The following is a 19,306-nucleotide window of genomic DNA, read 5'->3' as shown; positions in this document are numbered from 1 at the left end:
CCGGAGTGACGTCACGGTGGGGGGGGGGGGGGAAGGGGGAAGTGTGACGTCATCGAGCGACAACACAGCGAACGGCCGGAGAAATCGTGGAAAAAGCTTTTATTGGGAGAAAATTGGGGGTGGGGGTGCGCCTGGACGGGGACCGGCCCCGGTGCGGTGCGGCGTGATGTGATTCGGAGGGGTGCGATGTCATCCTGTGGGGTGTGACGTCATCTAGTGGGGTGTGACGTCATCCGGCGGGGCGTGACGTCATCCAGGGGGTCGAGGGGTGTGTGTGTCGGGGGCGGGGGGGGGCTCCGTGGCCCTACCGGCAGCGGCCTCCCCGCAGGGAGCGCCGGGCCAGGCGGGTGAGCAGCACCTTGACGCGCCCCCAGTGCGAGCGCCCGTCCTGCGGGGGGAGGCGGCGGTCAGCGGGGTGGGGGGGGCTCAGGGGACCCCCCACCCGCCCCCGAACCCCTTACCTTGTCTGGGGACGGGGCGCCCGACCCGCTCTCGGAGGGGTCCAGCAGGCTGGGGGAGCTGGCGGAGTGCACCCATCTCCTCCGGCACGGTGCGGGGTCGGGGGCTGCGGGGGGACGGAGGTGGGGTCGGGGACAGAGCCCACACATTGGGGACAGAACCCACACATTGGGGACATCGACGGGGTCGGGGACAGAGCCCATATACTGGGGACAGAGACGGGGTGAGGGACGGAGCCCATACGTTGGGGACTGAACCCACACACTGGGGACAGATCCCACACCACAGACAGAGATGGGGCTGGGGACAGAGATGGGGCTGGGGACAGAGATGGGGCTGGGGACAGAACCCACACGTTGGGGACAGAGACGGGGTCAGGGACAGAGCCCCCACTGGGGACAAAGCCCGGTGTCACCCCCACGGGGCACCCCGCTCACCTGGCGCATGGCTGTCGGAGCACGAGCGCGCCCGGAACCGCTCGCTCCTCCACGTGGCCGGATCCTGCTGCCTGCTGGGCTACGAGCGAGGAGAGGCAGGGCGTAAGTGGGGACCCCCTCCCCACACACCCCCCACACCCCCCCCCAACCCCGTGTATCCTCATCCTACGGCCCCGGCCCTCACCACGGTGCCGGCGCGCCGGGCGCCCGCCGCTTGCTGCCGGAGCAGCCGGTTGTCCTGCTGCAGCCGTGCCACGCGCTCCAGCATCTGGCAGATGTGCTCCAGGTACCGCAGCCCCTGCCCCGGCATTGCCGCCTCCGCCTCGGCCTGGGGGCGAGAAAAAGCTGCAGGGATGCGTGGGGGCCGAGACACCCCCTTAGTGCTCCCCCCCACCCCCCCCCCCGTTGCTCCCCGGCACGCACCCCGGCTGCTTCGGGCTCCTCGGCGCCGAGCTCCCGGGGGTCCCCAGCGCTGGTGCTGCGCCGGTTGAGCTGCCGCTGCCTCCTGCTGCGCTGCTGCCCCGGCTTCCTGCTGGCCGAGCGGCTGCGGAGGGGCCGGGGGGGCTCAGCACCACGTTCCCCTCCCGGGGGGCTCTTCGGGGGGTCCCCGCGGGCTGGCTGGAAGCCGTCGAGGGAGAAGCTGCTCTCGGAGCCCAGAGGGGTGGAGGGTGAGTTCTCGTTGCTCGCCATCTCCACCCCGGAGTCCTCCGACTCCGACTTGAGGAGCCGCCCGCTCGCCTGGGGGCTGCCCGGGGCTGGCTGGGGCTGCGGGGGGCCCCAAGCGCCCGATTCCTCCCCGCTCATCCCCACCGGGGGGCTCCGGGGGCTCTCGTGCAGCCGACGGTAGACGCTGGCGGACGTGCGCACCACGCAGCTCTCCGCCGTCTCCCAGGGACCATCTGCAGGGGCGAGGGATGCCGGGGGTGGGGGGGGAGCATCGGATGGGGGTCCCCAGGGGGCACCACACGCAGGGCACGGCGCCAGCTGATCCCGCAGGAGGGGTGCACACAGCTGTGCGTGGGCTAGCACCGCTCCCATCGTGGCCACTGGCCCCGTGCCCTGCCCCGAGGCTGCTGGAGCCATCGCGGCCCCGTACCCGGGGACCCCTCTCCGGAGGCAGCCCCCGCGTGGCACCGAGGGGTGTTCAGCCGACATCAGCACCCCGTTGGGCTGCAGGACTGGCTTCCCCCGCTGCAGGACGGCTCCAGGCACCTCCAGCTCCTCGCTGCGCCCCGGCCCTACGCGCTCAGCCCCAGCTGGGCCACGTTCTGCAGCCACCACCCTGCGCCCCGGGACGCGACGGCAGCCTCAGCCCTCGCCTCCCTGCCCGCCCGGACACAGCACAGGGCTCGGGGAGGTGGGGAGCGAAGCCTCTGCTCTTTCCCCCACCTCCACGCACCCAAATCGGGGCACGGAGCTGCCCACCCCCCCCCGGCCAGCCCCCACGCACTCACAGCAGCTGCACCTCCTCTTCCAGACGGCGCGGGAGCCACCCCACATCGCCGAGAGCCGAGTGCCGGGCGCGCGTCCCGGCGCTGCCTTTTATACCCGCCCCAGCCGGAGCCGGGCCCTGTATCCAGAGGCACCTCATTACCGGACTGGTTCCCAACTGGTTCCCTTTGGGATTTGGGCTGGGTGATACTGGCTGGGCCGGTGGTTAGGGCTCCCTCCCCATCCCAGACGGGGAGGCGAGGGGGTGATTTGGGCACTTCAAGGCTGCAGGCAGACAGCCGGGTGCCGGGGGAACCTCGCCGCGCTCCCACGTCCCTGCCCTCTCCGCCCGGTCCCGGGGCTCGCTCCTGCCCTGCATCCACTCACCGCGGGTCCCTCGGGGGCCGGGAGGGCTCAGCACGGCGCTGGGGCCACGGCGGTGGCCTCGGGGACAATCCTGCCTTTCAGCAGCCCCCGAGGGCCGCGCGCATCCCAGCAATGCCGCTCCCACGCGCCCGACTTCCACGGGCTGCCGGCGCGCTGCGTGGGCACCGCGGGACGGATCCTGCCCAGCCCCTGAGCGTCCCCCCGGGAAGCCTTAAGAGGGGATCGTGCCCCCGCCACCAGCTCTGTGGGACAGGGTCCTGGCTGCACCCGAGAGGGGGGGGATGCAGAGATGGGCTGGGGGCTGCTAGACCTCGCCCAGCATGGGGGACCCGTTGACCTTGACCCCAGCACCGCGTGCTCAAAGGCAAACTCCCAGCACAGCCAACACCCCGGGGTCCCTCCGCCAGCACAACCACCACAAATTAGGGCTGTTGGGGGCCCCCAGGACACCCGCCCAGCACAAATCAGGGCTGCCGGATCCCCTAGAACACCCACCCAACACACACACACCATAATTTGGAACCGCTGGGAACCCCCAGGGCCCCTCCCCAGCACGGATAGCTCAGCGAGGGCCCCCTCCAGCAGGACCTCGGCACACCGGGGCCCCCCCCCCCCAGAAGCTCACCGAGCCCCCGGAGCGGCTCCACGCTGAAGGCTCCGCGGCGGCGAAGCATCCCCGGCACCGGGGGGGGGGGCACCGGGGGGGCGCACGGAGCAGGGCGCACCGGGGGAGGGCAAAGGGGCCACCCCCACCCCTCCTCGGCCTCCTTATGGGGCCGGGCTATGGGGCGGCACGGCCCCGGGGCGGAGCGGGGCGGGGGCGGCCCGGGGGGGGTGGGGGGGGGGGCTTGGCCGCCCCCTGCCCGTGCCGCATCCCAGCGGTGGGAGCGCTTTGGGGTTTTGGCACGGGGCGGTAACAGCAAAGCCATCCCCGTGCAGACGGGCACGCGGGGCAGAGATAAGAGCTCCTGGATCCTCGGCGGGACAAAGGCCCCTGATAACAGCCCCGCAATAAAACGCCGACACCCCCGGGGGTGCCCCCCCCCCCCCCCGCCCCGCACAGACCAGACACGGGCGTGGAGCAGGTATATATTATATTTATATAGAGATCTGCTTTAATACCTCGGAGCAGCCCTTCGAAGGCAGGGTGCGAAGCGGTGCCAGCCCCCTCTCCGGTGCCTATGTGCTCAAGCGTCCCCACGTGCCCCGTGTCCCCCACGTCCCCTGTGTCCCCCGCGTCCCCGTGGGTGCCGGCGGTGACAGCGAGGGACCCCACGGCACGGCCAGGCCGAGACCCGACCCCGCTCATCGCACACCCAACCTGGCCATGGCCCCCCAGGTGCCCCCACCCCACCAAAGCAGCGGGGCCACCGGGGTGCCGCGGGTGCCCTCTGCTCCCCGCGGCGGCAGGGGACGCGGGTGGCAGCGGGGGCTCAGGATGGGGTGGGTGCAGGGGGGGCGCTGGGCCCCCCCAGGGTGCCCTGGTAGCGCAGGCGGGCGTGCTTCTCGCAGTACATCTCGTCGCCCACCCAGAAGTGTCCCCGCATCTTCAGGTTGAGGCCGCAGTCGGAGCAGGCGTAGCAGGCCGGGTGCCGGTAGCGACCCTCCTGGATCCTCACCGCTTGCGTCCTGGGGAGGGGGGGGGGCAGGTGGCTTGGGGGTCACCCCACGTTCCCCCCGACCTTGTCCCGTCCTCCCACCCCACCCCCACCCCCCCGGCGCCCCCACTCACGCGATGCTGCTGCCGCACTTCTCGCACGTGTGCAGCTTCTGGACGCCGGCCACCGGCTTGCGGGCGCTGGGCGAGAGCCGGCTGGGGAAGGGGGCTGCGGGGCCGGCTGTGGGGACACGAAGCCATCAGGGTGCTGCTGCCAACCCCTCTTCCCCCCCCCCCTCTCGCCCAGGCTCCCCATTTTCTCCCCGCGCCCCTCACCTCCGCCCTCGTCCTCCAGAGCCTCCTGCAGCAGGCGGAAGGTGCTGGATTGCCGCGGGGCCGCCCGCAGCTCCCGGTTCTCCTGCAGCATCTTGTACACCTCCGAGTCCTCCTCCAAGCGCCGCATGGCCGGCTCGGGGCCCGGGCTGGGGGAACGGCACCGCGGGGAAGGGACGGGGGGGCTCCGGGCACCCGAATCGGCCGCGCTGCACCCGCTGCCCGCACCTGCCCCAGCCTGCCCGAAAAACCTCCCACACCCCGACCTGCCTCGCAGGTGCGTTAACTCTTTGCAGGGCTCCCCTGGGGAGGTTGAACCCACGCCGGGTGGGCTGGGGGCTTTCCTGCCTCCATCCTGGCCAAAAAAAACCTGCTCCGTACCTGTTGCGGGGGCCGGGGGAGGGCGAAGACGGGCGCTGCTCCCTGCCCGTCTCCCAGAGGTTTGGTGGCGATGGTGGCTGGGGGGAAGGAGGCAGGAGAGGCCCCGGGGAGCTGTTGCGGTGGCTCAGGCTTCCTGGCTCCTGGCACGGGGAAAGAGGGGCCGTGAGAGCACCGAGGGGGCCGGGGGGGTGCTGTAGGAGCCCTGCTCCAGCCCGTGCCCCCCCAGCCCCAGGACAGATGGAGGGAGGATGCCGCGTGGCTCAGTGTGGGGCTGCGCCCCGTGCCGTAACCCTATGCCTGCGCCCGTCCCCTCCCCGGCATCTGCTCCTGCTTAGCGGCGAGGCAGGAAAGGCAAAGCCCCGATAAGTGGAAGCCGATGTTCCCGACGTTCCCGACGTTCCCGGGAGCAGCCGCCACGCAGCTGCAAACCCCGGCAGGAACCGCGGGGATGGGGACAAGGAACCTGCGCACGGCCCCGCTGCCCCTGCCCGGACCCCGGGGGGACGGAGAGAGGCGGCACCGAGGATCCGCAGGGCCACGAGAGGGTGAAGAAGGAGCTAAAATTAGGCCCGGGTGGAGCTGGGCGCCTTGGCCTCATCCGAGCAGCCCAGCGCCAACCCACCCTCGGGTGCAAGGCGAGGCAGGATCCGAGGGAGGCTTCGCCCCTCGCCGCCGCTTTGGGGTCCCGGCGCTGCCAGGGGCACCCCAGCAATGGGATGCTCTGCCCCAGCCACGTCGGGGTGGCTCCGGGGCAGGGAGGGACCCAGCGGGGCCGACACCAAAGCAAATAAAGAGCAGGGGGGGAAGGAGGGAGCGGGAGGGCTGCGGGAGCCAAGGGGCGGCCGGGGCCGCGGCCAAAGGCAGCTGGAACGGGCGGCGCTCGGGGCCACCGCGCTTCCCGATTTGGGCTTGGAAAACATCCCCGGGACAGAGGGGAAGGGAAGGCGGGGAGGCAAAGCCTCCCAAAACCACATCGGGGAGGAGGGCTGGGGGGGCCGCGGGCACCCCGGGACCGGTCGGGGCGGCGGGGGAGACACCGCAGCCCCCCCGGGCACCCAGGCGGCAGCCGGCACGCAGCGGGCAGGCGGGCGCAGCCGGGGGCGCGCCGGGTCCCTGCCCTGCCAACCAACGCCCTGGCCCCCCCCAAGCCCTCCCCAAACTGGTTTGGCCTCCCCAGCCTCAGCGCTGCTGCCAAGAGGCCGGGTAGGAGCGAGGAAAACATCCCAGGGCGGTGCGCCGGTGCCCAAGGGGCTGGGGGTGCCGGCGAGCACCGGCGGCACCGGCGGTGGGACCGACGCGGCCCCTGGGGCAGAGCGGGGCTGGGCAATAACACGGGGCACGGGGCTGCGAGGGGGCACGGGGGGTGCAGACGGCAAAGATTTGGGGTGTAAATGGGCATGGGTGGGGCTGGAAAGGGCAAAGATTTTGGGGTGCGAGGGGCCACGGGGTGGTGCTGCAAATGGCAATGGTTTAGGGCTATAAAGAGCTAAGATTTGGGGTTGCAAAGAGCGGTGGTTTGGAGCTAGAAAGGGGCACGGGGTGGGGATGTAAAGGGCAATGATTTGGAGCTGCAAAGAGCTGAGATTTGGGGCTGTGAAGAGCTAAGATTTGGGGCTGGAAAGAGCTAAGGTTTGGGATTGCAAATGGGCACAGTGTGGGGCTGCAAGGGATGATGGTGTGGGGCTGCAGAGGGCCATGATTTGGGGCTGCAAAAGGCGATGGTTTGGGGCTGCAAAGCCTGCCAGCGCACAGATTCACCCCAAGCAACCTCCCAAGCACCCTTTCCCTGCCCCCCGAAGCCCCCCCCCCCCCAGCTCCCCGCTCACCTGGGGCAGGCCGGGACGTGGCAGCTCCTCGGGCGCGCTGGGCAGGGGCTGGGAGCTGTGGGGAGAGCACGGGGCCATCAGGGGGGGCCTGATCCTGGCCGGATCCTGCCCACGTCCCCCATCCTTACCCGTGGCCACCGAGCCCCAGCTCGCCCCGGCCATCGGCGAGCCTCGGGCTGGGGGAGAGGGGGCTGACGGGCCGGGGGGCGAAGGGCGGGGGTCTCCAGGAGCCTTCCTCCCGCATCCTCACGGTGTCCTGGGGAGGGAAGGGGAGATGTCGGCAGCTGGAAGCGGCCCCGGGGGGGGACACAGCGTGTGGGGACTGCTTGGGTCTCACCTGGAAGCGTGCGGCCAGCCTGTCCGGAGAGCTGTCCCCGTTGGTGTGGCTGGGAGAGGGCAGCAGGAGCCTGGGGAGGGGGCAGAGTGAGGGGTCCTGCACCTTCCCTGGGACCCCCCCCCACACCCTGAAATAGTCGCTTAGGGCTGGCGAGCGCCCAGGGGGAGAGGTATGAGAGGAATGCCGCCGGGGTTGTGGCGTTTGGGTGGTGTCCAAAGCCCTCAGCACTTCCCCACCCTGCTTGAAGAGGGGCTGAGGACAGGGCGAGAGAGGGGGGCACGTGGACGGGGAGCCCCCAAATGGGCCCGTGCCCCCCCCACACCCCGTCTCGCCCCCCCGGGGCTGCGGTGAGAGGCAGCACCGGTCGGCCAGGTAACGGCTGCCAGGGCTGCCCGGCTTCGTTACCGCCTGACGCTTTAATTAGAGAGCCGCGACGGGCTCCCCGCAGGGATGGCGCAGCCCCGAGAGATGCCGGAAAGGAAAAACAACCCCAAACCCCGCAGGGAAACCGAGGCACGGCGCGGGGACGCTGCTCTGCGGGGACCCTTCCCGTCCCCGTCCCCTCGCCCACCTCTCCACCTGCAGCCGGAGCTGCCCGGGGCTCTGCTTGATCTTGTTCTGCGCCTCCACGTTGAGCATCTCGGCCGCGCTCTCCCCGTTGATGGAGACGATGACGTCCCCGGGGCGGAGGTCGCCCGCGGCTGCCTTCCCCTGCTCCATCACCTCCAAGGAGAAGGGGACACGGGGACAAACCCGCCGGGATCAGAGCCACCGGGCACCGGGGCAGCGGCTCTGCGCCCCTCGTGCGTCTCCATGGCCAAGGTCACGGCACTTGGGCGCACCAAGGCCATCCCCATCCCCGAATCCACCCCACCCACAGCACCCCATCCCCAAATCCCCCTTACCCACAGCCTCCCCCCACCCCTGGCCCTCCCAAAACAGCGCCAGCCCCCCCCACGGGGCGCACAGGACAAGGACAGACGGAACCCCCCCGGCACCAGCCCAGCCCAGCCCTCGTGGGGCCGGCGGCCGTTCCCACGGAGCGCCATCCCTCGAGGACGGCAAACAGGATCCGCTCCCCCAGCAGCCAGTCGGGCAGCCCAGCTCAGCACCCGCCCAGCACCCCGGCCCGGAGGGGGCTCCTACCTTGGAGACGGTGATGGGCTTCCCGAAATCTCTTCCCCCCGTGATGCGGAAGCCCCACGGGGCCGGGCCGGCCAAGGTCACGGTCACCGGCATGGCAGCGGGCGGCTCTGCGTGGACAGGGGGCTGCGGCGTCGGGAAATCTGGGGTGCTGAGGGGATGGGGCAGGGGGGAGCCCCCAGCCCCACACCGCAGGGGTCCCGGCAGCGGGGTGCTGGGCCCCGGCGGCGCCTTCCTTCCGGGGAGGGGACCCGCGCCTTCGCGCCGTCGCAGGGTGCCAGCAGCCGCCGCTTCCTCTCGCCGCCCCCCTGGCCCCGGATGAAGCCGGTGGCTTCCTCCCCACCGCGGCCCCGTGGGGACGAGGGGGTCCCCGGGCTGTGTGCTCATGGAACTGTGGGGCATGGGGATCGGGGGATCAGTTAGGGAGTCAATCAGGGAATCTTGGAATCGGGGAATCATGGCACCACAGAACCATGGGATGGGCTGGGTTGGAAGGGACCCATTCCCAGTCTCCAACCCCAATCTCCCCTCTCTTGGTTTAAAGCCGTCACCCCGCGTCCTATCACTGCAATCCCCGATAAAGGTCGCCCCGGGGCCTCGTGCGAGGCAGGAAATCGGCGCCTTGGCAGCGAGGCCGGCGGGCGGCACGGCGCGGCAGGGCCAAGCCAGCGGGGTTTGGAGGGGAGGCTGCGGCCAGCTGGGGAAGGAGGTGCGAGCCCGGGCCCCGGGGGACCCGTACCAAGTCCCCCGCCCTGCAGCCCAGCGGGTGCTGGAGGATGCTGAGGGTGTCCCCCACGGGTGGCGTGGGGTCGCCGTGGTGTGTAGGGAGCGTGGCAGCCCTCGGTTTTGGTGGCATCAGTGGGAAGGGGCAGCCCCTGCCCTAAAGGTTGGGTCTGGCAGCCCCGCTCCCTGCCCCGCGGCGCAGCCCCGTCCCCGTCCCCTTGTCCCGAGGCAGCCCCGGGAGCTGGGCACCGCGTCCGCAACCGCCGGGGAAGGCATTTTAAAAATCCCAGGCTCACAAAGAGGGGCTTGAGAGGCTGCCCGGAAGAATTTCCTGGGCTGGGCTTTGCAGCGGCGGGAGGAAACCCCAAACCCCCTCCCCAACCCCTGCCTGGGGCAGCATCCCTGGGTGGCGAGGCCGTGCCCATCACCCGTCTGCGCGCAGACCCCGAGCCCCCCTCCGTCCCCTACACCCCAAATCCATCCCCTTCACCCCACATCCCCCCCCCTACACCCCAAAACCACCCCATTACCCCCCTCCCACGCCCCGCACCCCGCCGGCAGCCCCTGCGCACAGCGGTGCCTTTGTGGCCGCAGCGCCTGGCGGTGCCACCGCAGCGGGCCACGGGTGACAGCGGGTGACAGGCGGTGCCAGGGGGACGGGGGGGCAGCGGGACACACCTGCGGGACCGGCTGCCCGCAGCCCACCGGGGGGGGGGGAGAGGCGACAAAACCCGGGGTACCCCCGGCACCAGCACCCCCGACGGGGACGGTGCCAGCGGGACCCCGACGGCTGCGCCGCAGCATCCCGCCGCCGGCTCCCCGCCGCCCCCCGACCCCTCCGCCCCCCGATCCCGCTGTCCCCGACCCTTCAGCCCCCCGACCCCACTATCCCCGACCCCTCGGCCCCCCGATCCCGCTGTCCCCGACCCCTCTGCCCCCCACCCCGCTGTCCCCGGCCCCTCCGCCCGGCTCCCCCCGCCGCCCCCCGGTCCGGGCTCACTCACCGGCGGCGGCCGAGCCGGGGGCCCCGTGGGGCTGCGGAGCCGAGCGGGGCCCCGGTGGCGGCGCCGCCCCCTCGGAAGGGGCCGGCGGAGCCCGGCGGGGCCGGGCCGGGCCGGGAGGCGGCGGCTCCGCAGCGCCGTCTGGGGGCACGGCAGCCCCGACGGGGCGCACGGTGTGGGGCGGCGGGGTTGGGGGGCAGGAGGTGCCCGAGGACCTTGCCCCTTTTTTCGGGGGGGGGGGAGGCACTGCGGACCAACAAGTCGCTGCCCCGTGGGACTGTCACACCCCCCGCAGCATCAGGGATGTGCTCCGGCAGAGCCCCGAGATGCACTGCAGCCCCCCCCGTACAGCCCCCGTGCACCACTGCAACCCCCCCCATGCACCTTTGCAGCCCCCCCGTGCACCTTTGCAGCCCCCCCATGCACCACTGCAAACCCCTCATGCACCTTTATAACCCCCCCCCCCGCACCACTGCAACCCCCGTGCACCATTGCAAAGCCCCTGCACAACTGCAACCCCCGTGCACCTTTACAGCCCCCCCTGCACCATTGCAACCCCCCCATGCACCTTTGCAAGGCCTCTATTGCACTGCCGCAAGTCCCACAAGAACATTAAAATCCCCCTACATGCACCACTGCAACCCCGCAAGCACCATGGCATGCCCCGTGGACTGCTGCAAGTCCCACAAATGCCATTAAAATCCCCCACAAGCACCACTGCAGCCCCACAAACGCCACTACAGCCCCACGAGCACCACTGCAGCCCCACAAACGCCACTACAGCCCCATGAGCACCACCGCAGCCCCACAAACGCCACTACAGCCCCACGAGCACCACTGCAGCCCCACAAACGCCACTACAGCCCCATGAGCACCACCGCAGCCCCACAAACGCCACTACAGCCCCACGAGCACCACTGCAGCCCCACAAACGCCACTACAGCCCCACGAGCACCACCGCAGCCCCACAAACGCCACTACAGCCCCACGAGCACCACCGCAGCCCCACAAAGCACCACGGCTTGCCCCATGCACTGCTGCAAGTCCCATAAGCACCATTAAAATCCCCCACAAACACCACGGCAGCCCCACGAGAACCACCGCAGCCCCACATACCCCACCGCAACCCCACGCAGCATCACCCCTAACCCCATACGGCCACTCGCCGTCACCGCCACGCAGCCCCACAGCCAGCCCCACGGGTCCCTGCCCCACACATCCCCACGGGCACCACCCCACCAGCTCCCTCCCGTCCCGGCACCACCAGGCAGGGCCTCGGCTCGGGCTGAGCTGAGCTTTAATGATGGACAAGAAGCAAAGGCACGCGTGGCACGGCCCCGGGCCGGCGTCTCGAGTCGCAGCCGTCACGGCCGGGCCGGGGACCCACCGGGGACCCCCCCCCCAGCACCATCCGGAGAGGGAAGGAGAGGCACGGCCACCGGGGCGGTGGGCGATAAGGCACCGGGCAGAGGCGAGGAGGGGTCGGGTTAAGGCACTGGGCGGAGGATTGGTCCCTGTTAGAGGCACCCCATAGGGGCAGCAGGAGCTGGAGGCGCTTCGTGTCCCCGTGGGGCCGTGGCTCCTCTGCTCCGCGCCGCAGCTCACACGGGCGCCACGTAATTGCCGGGGAAAGTGCCGAATTTCTGCGTCCTCCTGGACACGCCTGGGGAGAAAGGCGAGGGGGAGGGTGGTGAGGCCGGCGGCGGCCCCCCCCCCACTCCCCCCGCCCCGTCCCCATCGGCCACGCACCCACGAACCAGCCGTCATCGCACTGCTGCATGACGTCCACGCGGTCCCCTTCCTGCAGCTCCAGCTCGTCGGCGTTTTGGGGCCGGTACTGGTAGAGCGCCCGGTACCTGCGGGACGCCACGGTGAGGGGCTGCTCGCCCTGCGCGGGGACACCGGGACCCTCCCGGCCCTACTTACGGGGTCCACTGGATTTCGGAGCCGTTGTAGGACGGGGTGGGTGCAGGGGGAGTGCTGGTGGGTGCCCCCACGGCTGGGCGCTGCGGGGGGAGAGAAGGGAGAGGTGTTATGGGGCAGCACCCCCAGTCCTAATAGGGTTACGGGATGGGGATGGGGGCTGCAGTGGGGGCAACTCACCTGCTCGGGGGGCCAGGTGGGGGCTGGTGAGGGGCTTGGGGCCGGGGCTCCAGCACGGGGCAGCTTTGGGGAGGGGGGAAAGGCGAAACCGAGGTGGCGGGGCGAGGACGGGCACCCACTGGGATCACCGGGACCCCGATCTGTCACCCGCCGCGGGGTCCCGGGGGAGCCGGCAGAGAGCTGGGGGCCGCGGGGGCCGGGGGAGTGCTGCGGGGATGGGGACAAGGCCGGGAGCCGGGGGCTGGCGGAGGCGGGCGAGGGTGGGAAGTCGTCGGCGGAGGCTTTGACCCGCGGCTCCTTCAGCACCTGCACGTAGGTGGCGGGGAAGATGCCCTGGCGGCTGGTGCCCGAGATGCGCCCCTCGTACCAGTTCTCGTCCACCCTGCGCACCAGGCAGACCCGCTCGCCCTGCGGGGGGGGAAGGGAGCATGGGTTAGCCCGGCACGGCTCGGCACGGCTCGGCATAGCTTGGCATGGCTCGGCACAGCTCAGCTCAGCCTGGCTTGGCACAGCTTGATGCAGCTCGGCACGGCTCGGCACAGTTTGGCACGGCTCAGCACAGCTTGGCACGGCTTGGCACAGCTCGGTGCAGCGTGGCATGGCTCAGCTTGGCTCAGCACGGCTTGGCACAGCTCAACACAGCTTGGCATGGCTCGGCACGGCTCAGCACGGCTCGGCATAGTTTGGCACAGCTTGGCATGGCTCAGCATGGCACGGCTCTGCATGGCTCAGCACAGCTCAGCATGGCTCAGCACTGCTCAGCACAGCTCGGCATGGCCCGGCACAACTCAGCACGACTCAGCACAGCCCGGCACGGCTCGGCGCAGCGGTACCTTGCGGAAGGAGAGCTCGACGGGCAGCTCCCCGCGGAAGTTGTAGAGCGCCAGGGCCTCGCCGTACTCCAGCACCTGGATGCTGGGCGCCTTGATGGGCTTGGGCACCTCGGTGGGGGGCAGCACCTGGAGCGGGGGCGCGGGGGAAACGATCAGCTCCGGGGCTCCCCAAACCCGCCCGCCCCCCGGCGGCCCCCTCCTCACCTCCACATAGTTGGAGGGGAAGATGCCCACGCGGCCGTGGTGCTCGCCCTCCAGCCAGTTCCTGTCCACCTCCTTGTGGATGTAGACGATGTCCCCCTTCTGCAGCGTCAGCTCCCTGCGAGCGCCAGCGCTCAGGGACACCGGCCCCGGGGGGCACCGGCGTGTCCCCCCACCCCGCGGGGTGCCCCTGCCTCCTGCTCCACGTCCTGCCCGGTTCCCTGCTGCTTTTAAAGGGGGGGGGGGGGGGGGGGGGGGGGGGGCAGAGGGCGGCCGGCCCCCCAAGCATCCCGCTCTGGTCCCCGTCCACCACCCAAGGGACTTTGGGGACACGGGGACGCCGTCACTTACTTGGGTGACTCAGCTTGGAAGTCGAACTTGAGGCGGGCAGCTTTCATCTGGGGGGAGAGAGGGTTAAGTGGGGGGGGCCTCTTCCCTGACCATCCCCGACCCCCCAGGGACGGGACCAGCCTGGCCTCACCTTCTTCTCCTCCCTCTTTACAGCCTCTGCGGGGTCCCCAAAGTCCGACAGGCTGGGGAGGGTGCCGGGCCTGAGGTCTGCAAAGAGCGGGGTGACATTTGGGGGGGGGGGGTGTCACCGGGTGGGGGGTGGTCACCGGGTGGCAGGGCAGGGGTGCACGGGGCACCCCAAATCTGGGCTCGGGGGGGGGGGGGGGTCTCACCTCTGCTGGGGGCCGCGCGGCTCCGCTCCCCGGCCAGCCCCAGCCCCCCCCGCTCCATGCCGGGGCTGGCGGGCGGGTGGTGGGCGCCGGGGGGGCTCTGCAGCCGGCGGGGGGACAGCGGGCTCCTGCGGGTGACAGCGGGTGACGTGCCACCCAAACGCGCTCTGTCTTGGGGTGCAGCTTGGGGACAGACCCCCCCCCCGGTATTGAACCCTGGGGTCCCGGCACATGGGGGGGGGGGGGGGAGGGGGGGCCAGGCAGGATGGTGCAAGGTCTGCCAGAGCCGCCCCAGCTGCATGGATAAGGCAGCGTGGGGCAAGCGAGGCGCCCGGCTAATGGGTAACCCCGCTCCTGCCACGCGTAAAGAGCCCCAATCCCCCCCCCCCGTGCCATCCGGAGGAGGGGACAGGCGGGGGGGGGGGGGGGCAGCCCCACGCACACCCCACAGGGGTTAGGGTAGGCCCTACAAGAAGCGGAGAGTTTGTTTGTGTCCCTCCCGGAGACGTGGGGATGCCCCGGGGTGGCCACCCCAACCCCAGGAGCCGCCGTCGCCGGCGTCCCCTCCCCGCGGCGTGGGAAGCCAGCGCCCGTCACCTCCCCTGGGGCTGAGCCGAGCGCCAGGACACGGCGTCCCCGCACGGGCCGGACAGGGGAAAGGGTCAGCCTCGTTCCAGCCCCGTCCCACCCAGCGGGCAGCCAGCCCAGCCCGGCGCTGCTCCAGGCTCCGAGCTCCCCACCCGTGTCCGGCCGTGGGGAGGGCGCAGCCAGCAGCGCCACGGGGGGCTCGGGGTGGTGGGGGGGGGGGGGGGGGGGGGGGGGGCGTGGGGACAAGCAGGACGTCAGGGTGGGCACCCCAAAGTAGCCAAATCTATGCAAAGGACAGCCCAGCCTGGTCCCCGCCACGCGTGGGGTCCCGTCCCGTGGTGGTCCCACGCCTCGAGCGGGGCTGGGGGGCTGCGGGGTTTGGGGCTGGGGGGGCGCGGGGAGCGGGCGGCCGTACTCACCGAGCCGCCGGAGAGGCCGGAGCAGGGGAGCGAGCGGTGGGAGCAGCCGCCGAGCTCTGCCGGAGAGGAGCGGGAGGGGGTGGGAGAGAAAAATTAATCATCCGAGAGGCCGAGTCTCCGCGGGAAGCGAGGGAGTCCAGCTCCGGCTGCGCAGAGCCAGCAGCCAGCCGGACGGCGCCGCCGGGCTGGGTCCTAGCGTCCACGGCCACTGCCACGGCCACGGCCACGGCCACGGCCACGTCCTGACGGCCGGCTGTGCGCTCATCCAGATGTGCACACACCCAGCTGTGCACGCATCCTGCCGGGCGCGCGTCCAGCCCACCGGGTGCGCCGTTCTGCCTTGCGCACCACCGGGTAAAGTCGGGCGCACGCACGGCTGGGTGGGCACAGCTGGAGGGGCGCGCACATCCGGATGCACGCACACATCTGGACACGCTCACATCTGGGTGCGCACACAGCTGCCATCAGCCCCAGGGGGGCAGCAGGGGCCCCGGTACCTTGCGGGGCTGCTGGCGCGTCTCCATGGCCCTCATGTCCTTGTCCAGCTCCTCGCTGAGCTGCTCCAGCTCCTGCTGCAGCAGCACCTGCGTGGGCAGGACGCGGCTGCGGTGAGTGACACGGGCACCGCCCTGTGCCACCAGGACCCCCGCTGCCACCCCCCAGCCACCCCCAGCCACCAGGGCGAGGGGCTCAGCCGCTTACCTCGATGGGCTGAGCTCGTGCTGGGGGCACCGCTGCTGGGGGCTGTAAAAGGGCACGGGGCTGTTACATGTGGGGACACCGCAGTGCCCGTGCGCACCCCACCGATGTGCTTTGTGCTGTGCCAGGGGGAATTTCCCCCTTCCTACCTGCCCGGGCTGCTCCAGCACTGAGGATTTCCCCGGTTCGTAGTCAAAAATGCTGCCGGGCTCTGCGTCGGCACCGGGGTCACCCCACTGGGTCCTGCGGGGAGCCAGAGGGAGCTGAGCCCCCCGTGCCATGCGGGCACCCTGCTGGGGACAGCGTCCCCGTGCCCCCATGGCGATGCCACTCCGTGCCACCGCACTCACCAGTCCGTCCCGTTGGGCACACCGGGGCGCTCGGCCGGTGGCAGCCCTTTCCTCCGCGGCTCTGGTTTGGGGACGGAGACACCGTGGTGGGCCGGGGCTCCTGGGGGTCCTGGGGGTCCCCAGCCCCGCGGTGCCATCCCCAGGCAGCGCTTACCTGCGGGGCAGTGCTGGGCGTCCCAGTCTGGCTCTGTGGGGAAGGAGAAGGAGGTGAGCGGGCACCGTGCCGTGCCGCACTGCGCCGCGCCACCGGCGGCACCGGGACTCACCGGGCAGCTTGCGGTGGATCTGCTGGAACATGCTGCGGTACCAGTCCCGGGGCCGGTCAACGCTCTGCAGGGACACGGGGGGGGAGGTGGTGAGGAAGGGTCCTTGGGGGGGCAGAGCCCAGCCCCACGCCCCCGACTCACCGACCGCGAGGCGATGGGCATGCCCGTCTCGTCCACCGGCCCGATGCCGTCGTACTTCACCCAGCGCCTCTCCCGCCGCTTGCTGTCCTTGGTCCACGTGGCCGACCAGCCCGGCGGCCGCGGGCAGCTGGGGGTGGGATGTGGGGGCGCGGCAGCCCCCGGGCCCTGCATGGGGTCCTGAGTGGGTGCTGGGGTGCTGGGCGCCTTCGCCTCCTTGGCCGGCCAGGTCTGGTACCACTCGTTTGCTGGGGATGAGGTGATGGGGGCCGCTGTGACACCCGTGGGTGTCGCTGAGCAGCGCGTGGGGCAGCTGCTGGATCCCAAGGGTGCAGGGCACGCGCCCCAGGGGTGCTCGGGGCAGGTACCTGTGGTTCTGGGGGCCGCTCGGAAGTGCTCAGCTGGGGAGGGGTCGTGGAAGTCGAAATTCAGCGTGTTGGAGCCGCGGTGGCGGATGACGGGCACCTGCTGCACGAGGACGGGGCGAAGGGGGGGGGGTTGAGGAGCAGCTCCCCAAATCCCCCCATTAACAGGCACAGGGGTCCTGCAGCCCCCGGCCCCACTCACCCCCATCATCACATGCTGTGGGGGCCCCCACAGCTGCACCGGGGGGCAGAGGGGCATATCCTCTGGGCTCAGAGCCAGGATAGGGCCCCCCATGGCCACGGGGCGCACGGACACAGCCGCGGGGCTGCCCGTGCCCTGCGGGGAAAGCGGCTGCGCTCACGGCAGGTCCGTGCCCCCCAGCCCCCTCGGGGCTCCTCCACTTGTTCTCCACGTGGGCATGGACGGATCCAGCCCCCCGGGCTTGGCATCAGCTTCAGGAAACCCCCACTCAAACCCACGTCCCCCCGCCACGGGCGGCCCCGTGCCCCCCGGCTTTGCCAGCTCCACTCCGGGGCTCTGCCTGGGGGCCCCCAAAATCCCCGCCAGCCTTTTAAGGGAGAAAAGAAACCAGGGGAGGGACGGCGTGGTGGCCAAGTGGTGGCACATCGTCCCGGCATCCCGGTGCCGGCCAAATCCCTGCCGTGCCGTGCCGGGAGCCGCTGGGCGAAGCGTGCCCGCCGGTGCCCTCGTGCCCGGGCATGTGGGGGCAGCGGGAGCGGGCGCAGCCTCCCTGGGCCGCGACGAAACAGAAAGTCAAAAGTATTTCCCCACCCTGCAGAGCAAACAGGGAGGGGAGAAGAAGCGGGAGGAGAAGCAGGAGGAGAGCAGCAGCGGGAGGAGTGGGAACGGCGGCAGAGGCGCAGCTCATGAGTCACCGCCGCAGCGCGCTGCCAGGGCTGCAGCGCGGGGTGGGGGCGCCCTGGGATGGGACCCCCCGTCCTCATCACCCCCTTGTTCCCCCACCGTGGGATGGCTCCAGCACGAGGGGAGCCCTTTGGGGTGCTGTCACCCGGGTGCAGGGCAGGGGACACCCGTGTCCTGCTCGCCCCATGCCCAGGAGCCCCCCGAGCATCACCATGCGCACCTGGGCACGGCAGGGCCGCGTTGTGCCCCTAACCCGTGGGACCCCTTGGTGTGGGGTCTTGGACACCTCGGGGGATCCTGGCATGGCCCCAACACCTCGCAGACCCCTCCTCAAAAAGCAAGCTGGCTGAGAAGCCCCTCCCTGGTGCGTTCTCACCCCCAGCACCCTGCACCCCACGTGTCACCTACGCGGGACCCCCGGCTCCCCAGTCCCACCACCACCAGCTCCGCACTGAGCACGCCTGCAATTAACGGGATTAACACCCCGGGAAAGATTCGCCCTAGGGCAAGCAAAGCCGGGTGCAGGCACCCACACCCCCTGCACCCCATCCAACCCCCGTGACCCCCCCCGGAGCCTCCCCGGAGCCAGCTCTTACCTCCCGGGCTGGGGGCCCGCGGGCAGCGGGGCCGTGCATGGGGCCCGTGGAGCCCCGCGGGGCGCGGGACGGAGGCGGTGGGCGGCGGGGGGAGCGGGGAGAAGCAGGCAGGGGAGAGGAACGCGCGGCCCGAGATGTTTCGCCGCAAGCTCAGCGCTCAGCGGGTGGGTGGCGGGGAGAGGCTCCCCCAAGCCCGCACCCCCCTGCAGCATCCCCAAGCCCCCCCTCCAGCAGCAGCAGCAGCCCCCGGCCCCACGGTTGATCCCGTGGCGCCCGAGCTCTCCGGCGGGTGCCCGCGTGCCCTGGCCCCCCTGGGGCGCGTTCGTCCCCCCCCCCAGCGCGCCCCGCTCTGGAGCAGGGCCGGCCCATTCAGAGTTTCCAGTGACATTTCCAGGAACGGGATCCAGGGAGCAGAGCCAAGAGGCTGAACTCATCCCACGCCCCGCGCACGCCTTCCCGCTGACGACACGGGGCCAGCCCGGCGCCGTCGGCCCCCCGCTGCAGGCACCCCCGGTGGGGTCCTCCCTGCTGGCCCGGGGGGCTTCTGGAGAGGGCTTTTGGGGAGAAAATCGCTTGGTGGGGGGGCAGGGGTGGGGAGAGGGGCTCTGTGCCGCCCCACAACCCCACCACGGGGCGCACGGACAAAGCAATCCCTGTCCCCACTGCCGCCCGGTTTCCTACGGTGACCTCCTGTCCCTTTGGGGGGCCAGGATTTGGGGACCCCCCCGTTGGACATCCCCCATTCCCTGGTGCCCCAGGGTGGGCGCGCGCCCCCCCGAACCCACCTCATCCCCTCCGGGTGCGCCCCGGTCTCGGCCACTCTCGCCCGCCGCTCGCTTCCCGGTTTCGCCGCTCCCCAAAACTGCTGACAGCCCCGAAACCGGGCAGCCCTGGCCCTTCCCTGCCCCGTGCTCCTCACGTGAGCTCCGGCCTCCCCCGCCAGCAGCGGAGGCTCGCGGGAGGGAGGCTTTGGTGCCAGCCGTCCTCACCGAGAAGCTGCAGATGGGGACGAAGGCGCCAGCTGGGGCGGGCGCGGCGCGGGGCACCCAAGGGACAAAGGTGACAGAGCGGGCGTGCTCCCCGCTCCCGGAGGCAGGAGGACGTGGATCCCCACGGGGAAAGGAGTC

At 71.4% G+C, this 19,306-nt stretch overlaps 3 protein-coding genes across 6 annotated transcripts; all 3 read right to left on the bottom strand.

Annotated features, from left to right (window-relative positions):
* Positions 1-304: 304 nt before the first annotated feature.
* C27H8orf58 (chromosome 27 C8orf58 homolog) lies at positions 305-2,396 on the bottom strand. Its single transcript, XM_050715716.1, has 6 exons — positions 2,351-2,396; positions 1,320-1,795; positions 1,081-1,224; positions 897-975; positions 462-565; positions 305-388 (listed from the first exon to the last, which is right to left on the bottom strand). The coding sequence occupies exons 1-6, from the start codon at positions 2,394-2,396 to the stop codon at positions 305-307; spliced, it is 933 nt and encodes a 310-aa protein (XP_050571673.1).
* Positions 2,397-3,791: 1,395 nt separating this feature from the next.
* Positions 3,792-10,114, bottom strand: PDLIM2 (PDZ and LIM domain 2). 2 transcript variants are annotated; one of them, XM_035562746.2, is made up of 10 exons: positions 10,059-10,114; positions 8,335-8,441; positions 7,760-7,911; positions 7,189-7,258; positions 6,980-7,107; positions 6,852-6,906; positions 5,026-5,165; positions 4,648-4,793; positions 4,447-4,552; positions 3,792-4,343 (listed from the first exon to the last, which is right to left on the bottom strand). In XM_035562746.2, the coding sequence occupies exons 2-10, from the start codon at positions 8,425-8,427 to the stop codon at positions 4,148-4,150; spliced, it is 1,086 nt and encodes a 361-aa protein (XP_035418639.1). In that variant the 5' UTR covers positions 8,428-8,441; positions 10,059-10,114; the 3' UTR covers positions 3,792-4,147. The 2 variants fall into 2 exon arrangements, with proteins under 2 accessions (XP_035418639.1, XP_035418638.1); XM_035562745.1 differs by lacking the exon at positions 10,059-10,114 and having other exon boundaries at positions 3,796-4,343; positions 4,648-5,165; positions 8,335-8,524.
* Positions 10,115-11,335: 1,221 nt separating this feature from the next.
* Positions 11,336-18,255, bottom strand: SORBS3 (sorbin and SH3 domain containing 3). Of its 3 annotated transcripts, none has more exons than XM_035562734.1 (19): positions 18,180-18,255; positions 16,701-16,800; positions 16,336-16,580; positions 16,195-16,258; positions 16,083-16,115; positions 15,929-15,989; positions 15,728-15,821; positions 15,582-15,623; positions 15,377-15,463; positions 14,880-14,935; positions 13,876-14,000; positions 13,674-13,750; positions 13,544-13,590; positions 13,196-13,310; positions 12,992-13,117; positions 12,159-12,566; positions 11,982-12,061; positions 11,805-11,911; positions 11,336-11,718 (listed from the first exon to the last, which is right to left on the bottom strand). In XM_035562734.1, exons 1-19 carry the CDS (start codon positions 18,216-18,218, stop codon positions 11,657-11,659), a joined length of 1,968 nt encoding a protein of 655 aa, XP_035418627.1. In that variant the 5' UTR covers positions 18,219-18,255; the 3' UTR covers positions 11,336-11,656. The 3 variants fall into 3 exon arrangements, with proteins under 3 accessions (XP_035418627.1, XP_050571717.1, XP_050571716.1); XM_050715760.1 differs by lacking the exon at positions 18,180-18,255 and adding an exon at positions 16,900-16,954 and having other exon boundaries at positions 12,465-12,566; XM_050715759.1 differs by lacking the exon at positions 18,180-18,255 and adding an exon at positions 16,900-16,953.
* Positions 18,256-19,306: the final 1,051 nt, after the last annotated feature.

This window comes from Cygnus atratus, chromosome 27, assembly GCF_013377495.2.
Source record: "Cygnus atratus isolate AKBS03 ecotype Queensland, Australia chromosome 27, CAtr_DNAZoo_HiC_assembly, whole genome shotgun sequence".
Taxonomy (NCBI): Eukaryota; Metazoa; Chordata; class Aves; order Anseriformes; family Anatidae; genus Cygnus; species Cygnus atratus.
The sequence above is the reverse complement of the archived record's forward strand: the minus strand, read 5'-3'. Positions and strand labels throughout refer to the sequence as shown.

Coding starts and splice junctions, on each gene's coding strand:
- C27H8orf58 (XM_050715716.1), bottom strand. CDS start 2,396: ATGTGGGGTGGCTCCCGCGCCGTCTGGAAGAGGAGGTGCAGCTGCT. Junction 976..1,080: donor CCCGGCGCGCCGGCACCGTG/GTGAGGGCCGGG, acceptor CCTCGCTCGTAG/CCCAGCAGGCAGCAGGATCC. Junction 566..896: donor CTCCGACAGCCATGCGCCAG/GTGAGCGGGGTG, acceptor GTCCCCCCGCAG/CCCCCGACCCCGCACCGTGC.
- PDLIM2 (XM_035562745.1), bottom strand. CDS start 8,427: ATGCCGGTGACCGTGACCTTGGCCGGCCCGGCCCCGTGGGGCTTCCGC. Junction 6,907..6,979: donor CTGGGGCTCGGTGGCCACGG/GTAAGGATGGGG, acceptor CTCTCCCCACAG/CTCCCAGCCCCTGCCCAGCG. Junction 4,553..4,647: donor TCTGGAGGACGAGGGCGGAG/GTGAGGGGCGCG, acceptor GTGTCCCCACAG/CCGGCCCCGCAGCCCCCTTC.
- SORBS3 (XM_035562734.1), bottom strand. CDS start 18,218: ATGCACGGCCCCGCTGCCCGCGGGCCCCCAGCCCGGGAG. Junction 16,801..18,179: donor GCGGGCCCCCAGCCCGGGAG/GTAAGAGCTGGC, acceptor GTCCTCGTGCAG/CAGGTGCCCGTCATCCGCCA. Junction 12,062..12,158: donor CCACCTGGCCCCCCGAGCAG/GTGAGTTGCCCC, acceptor CTCCCCCCGCAG/CGCCCAGCCGTGGGGGCACC.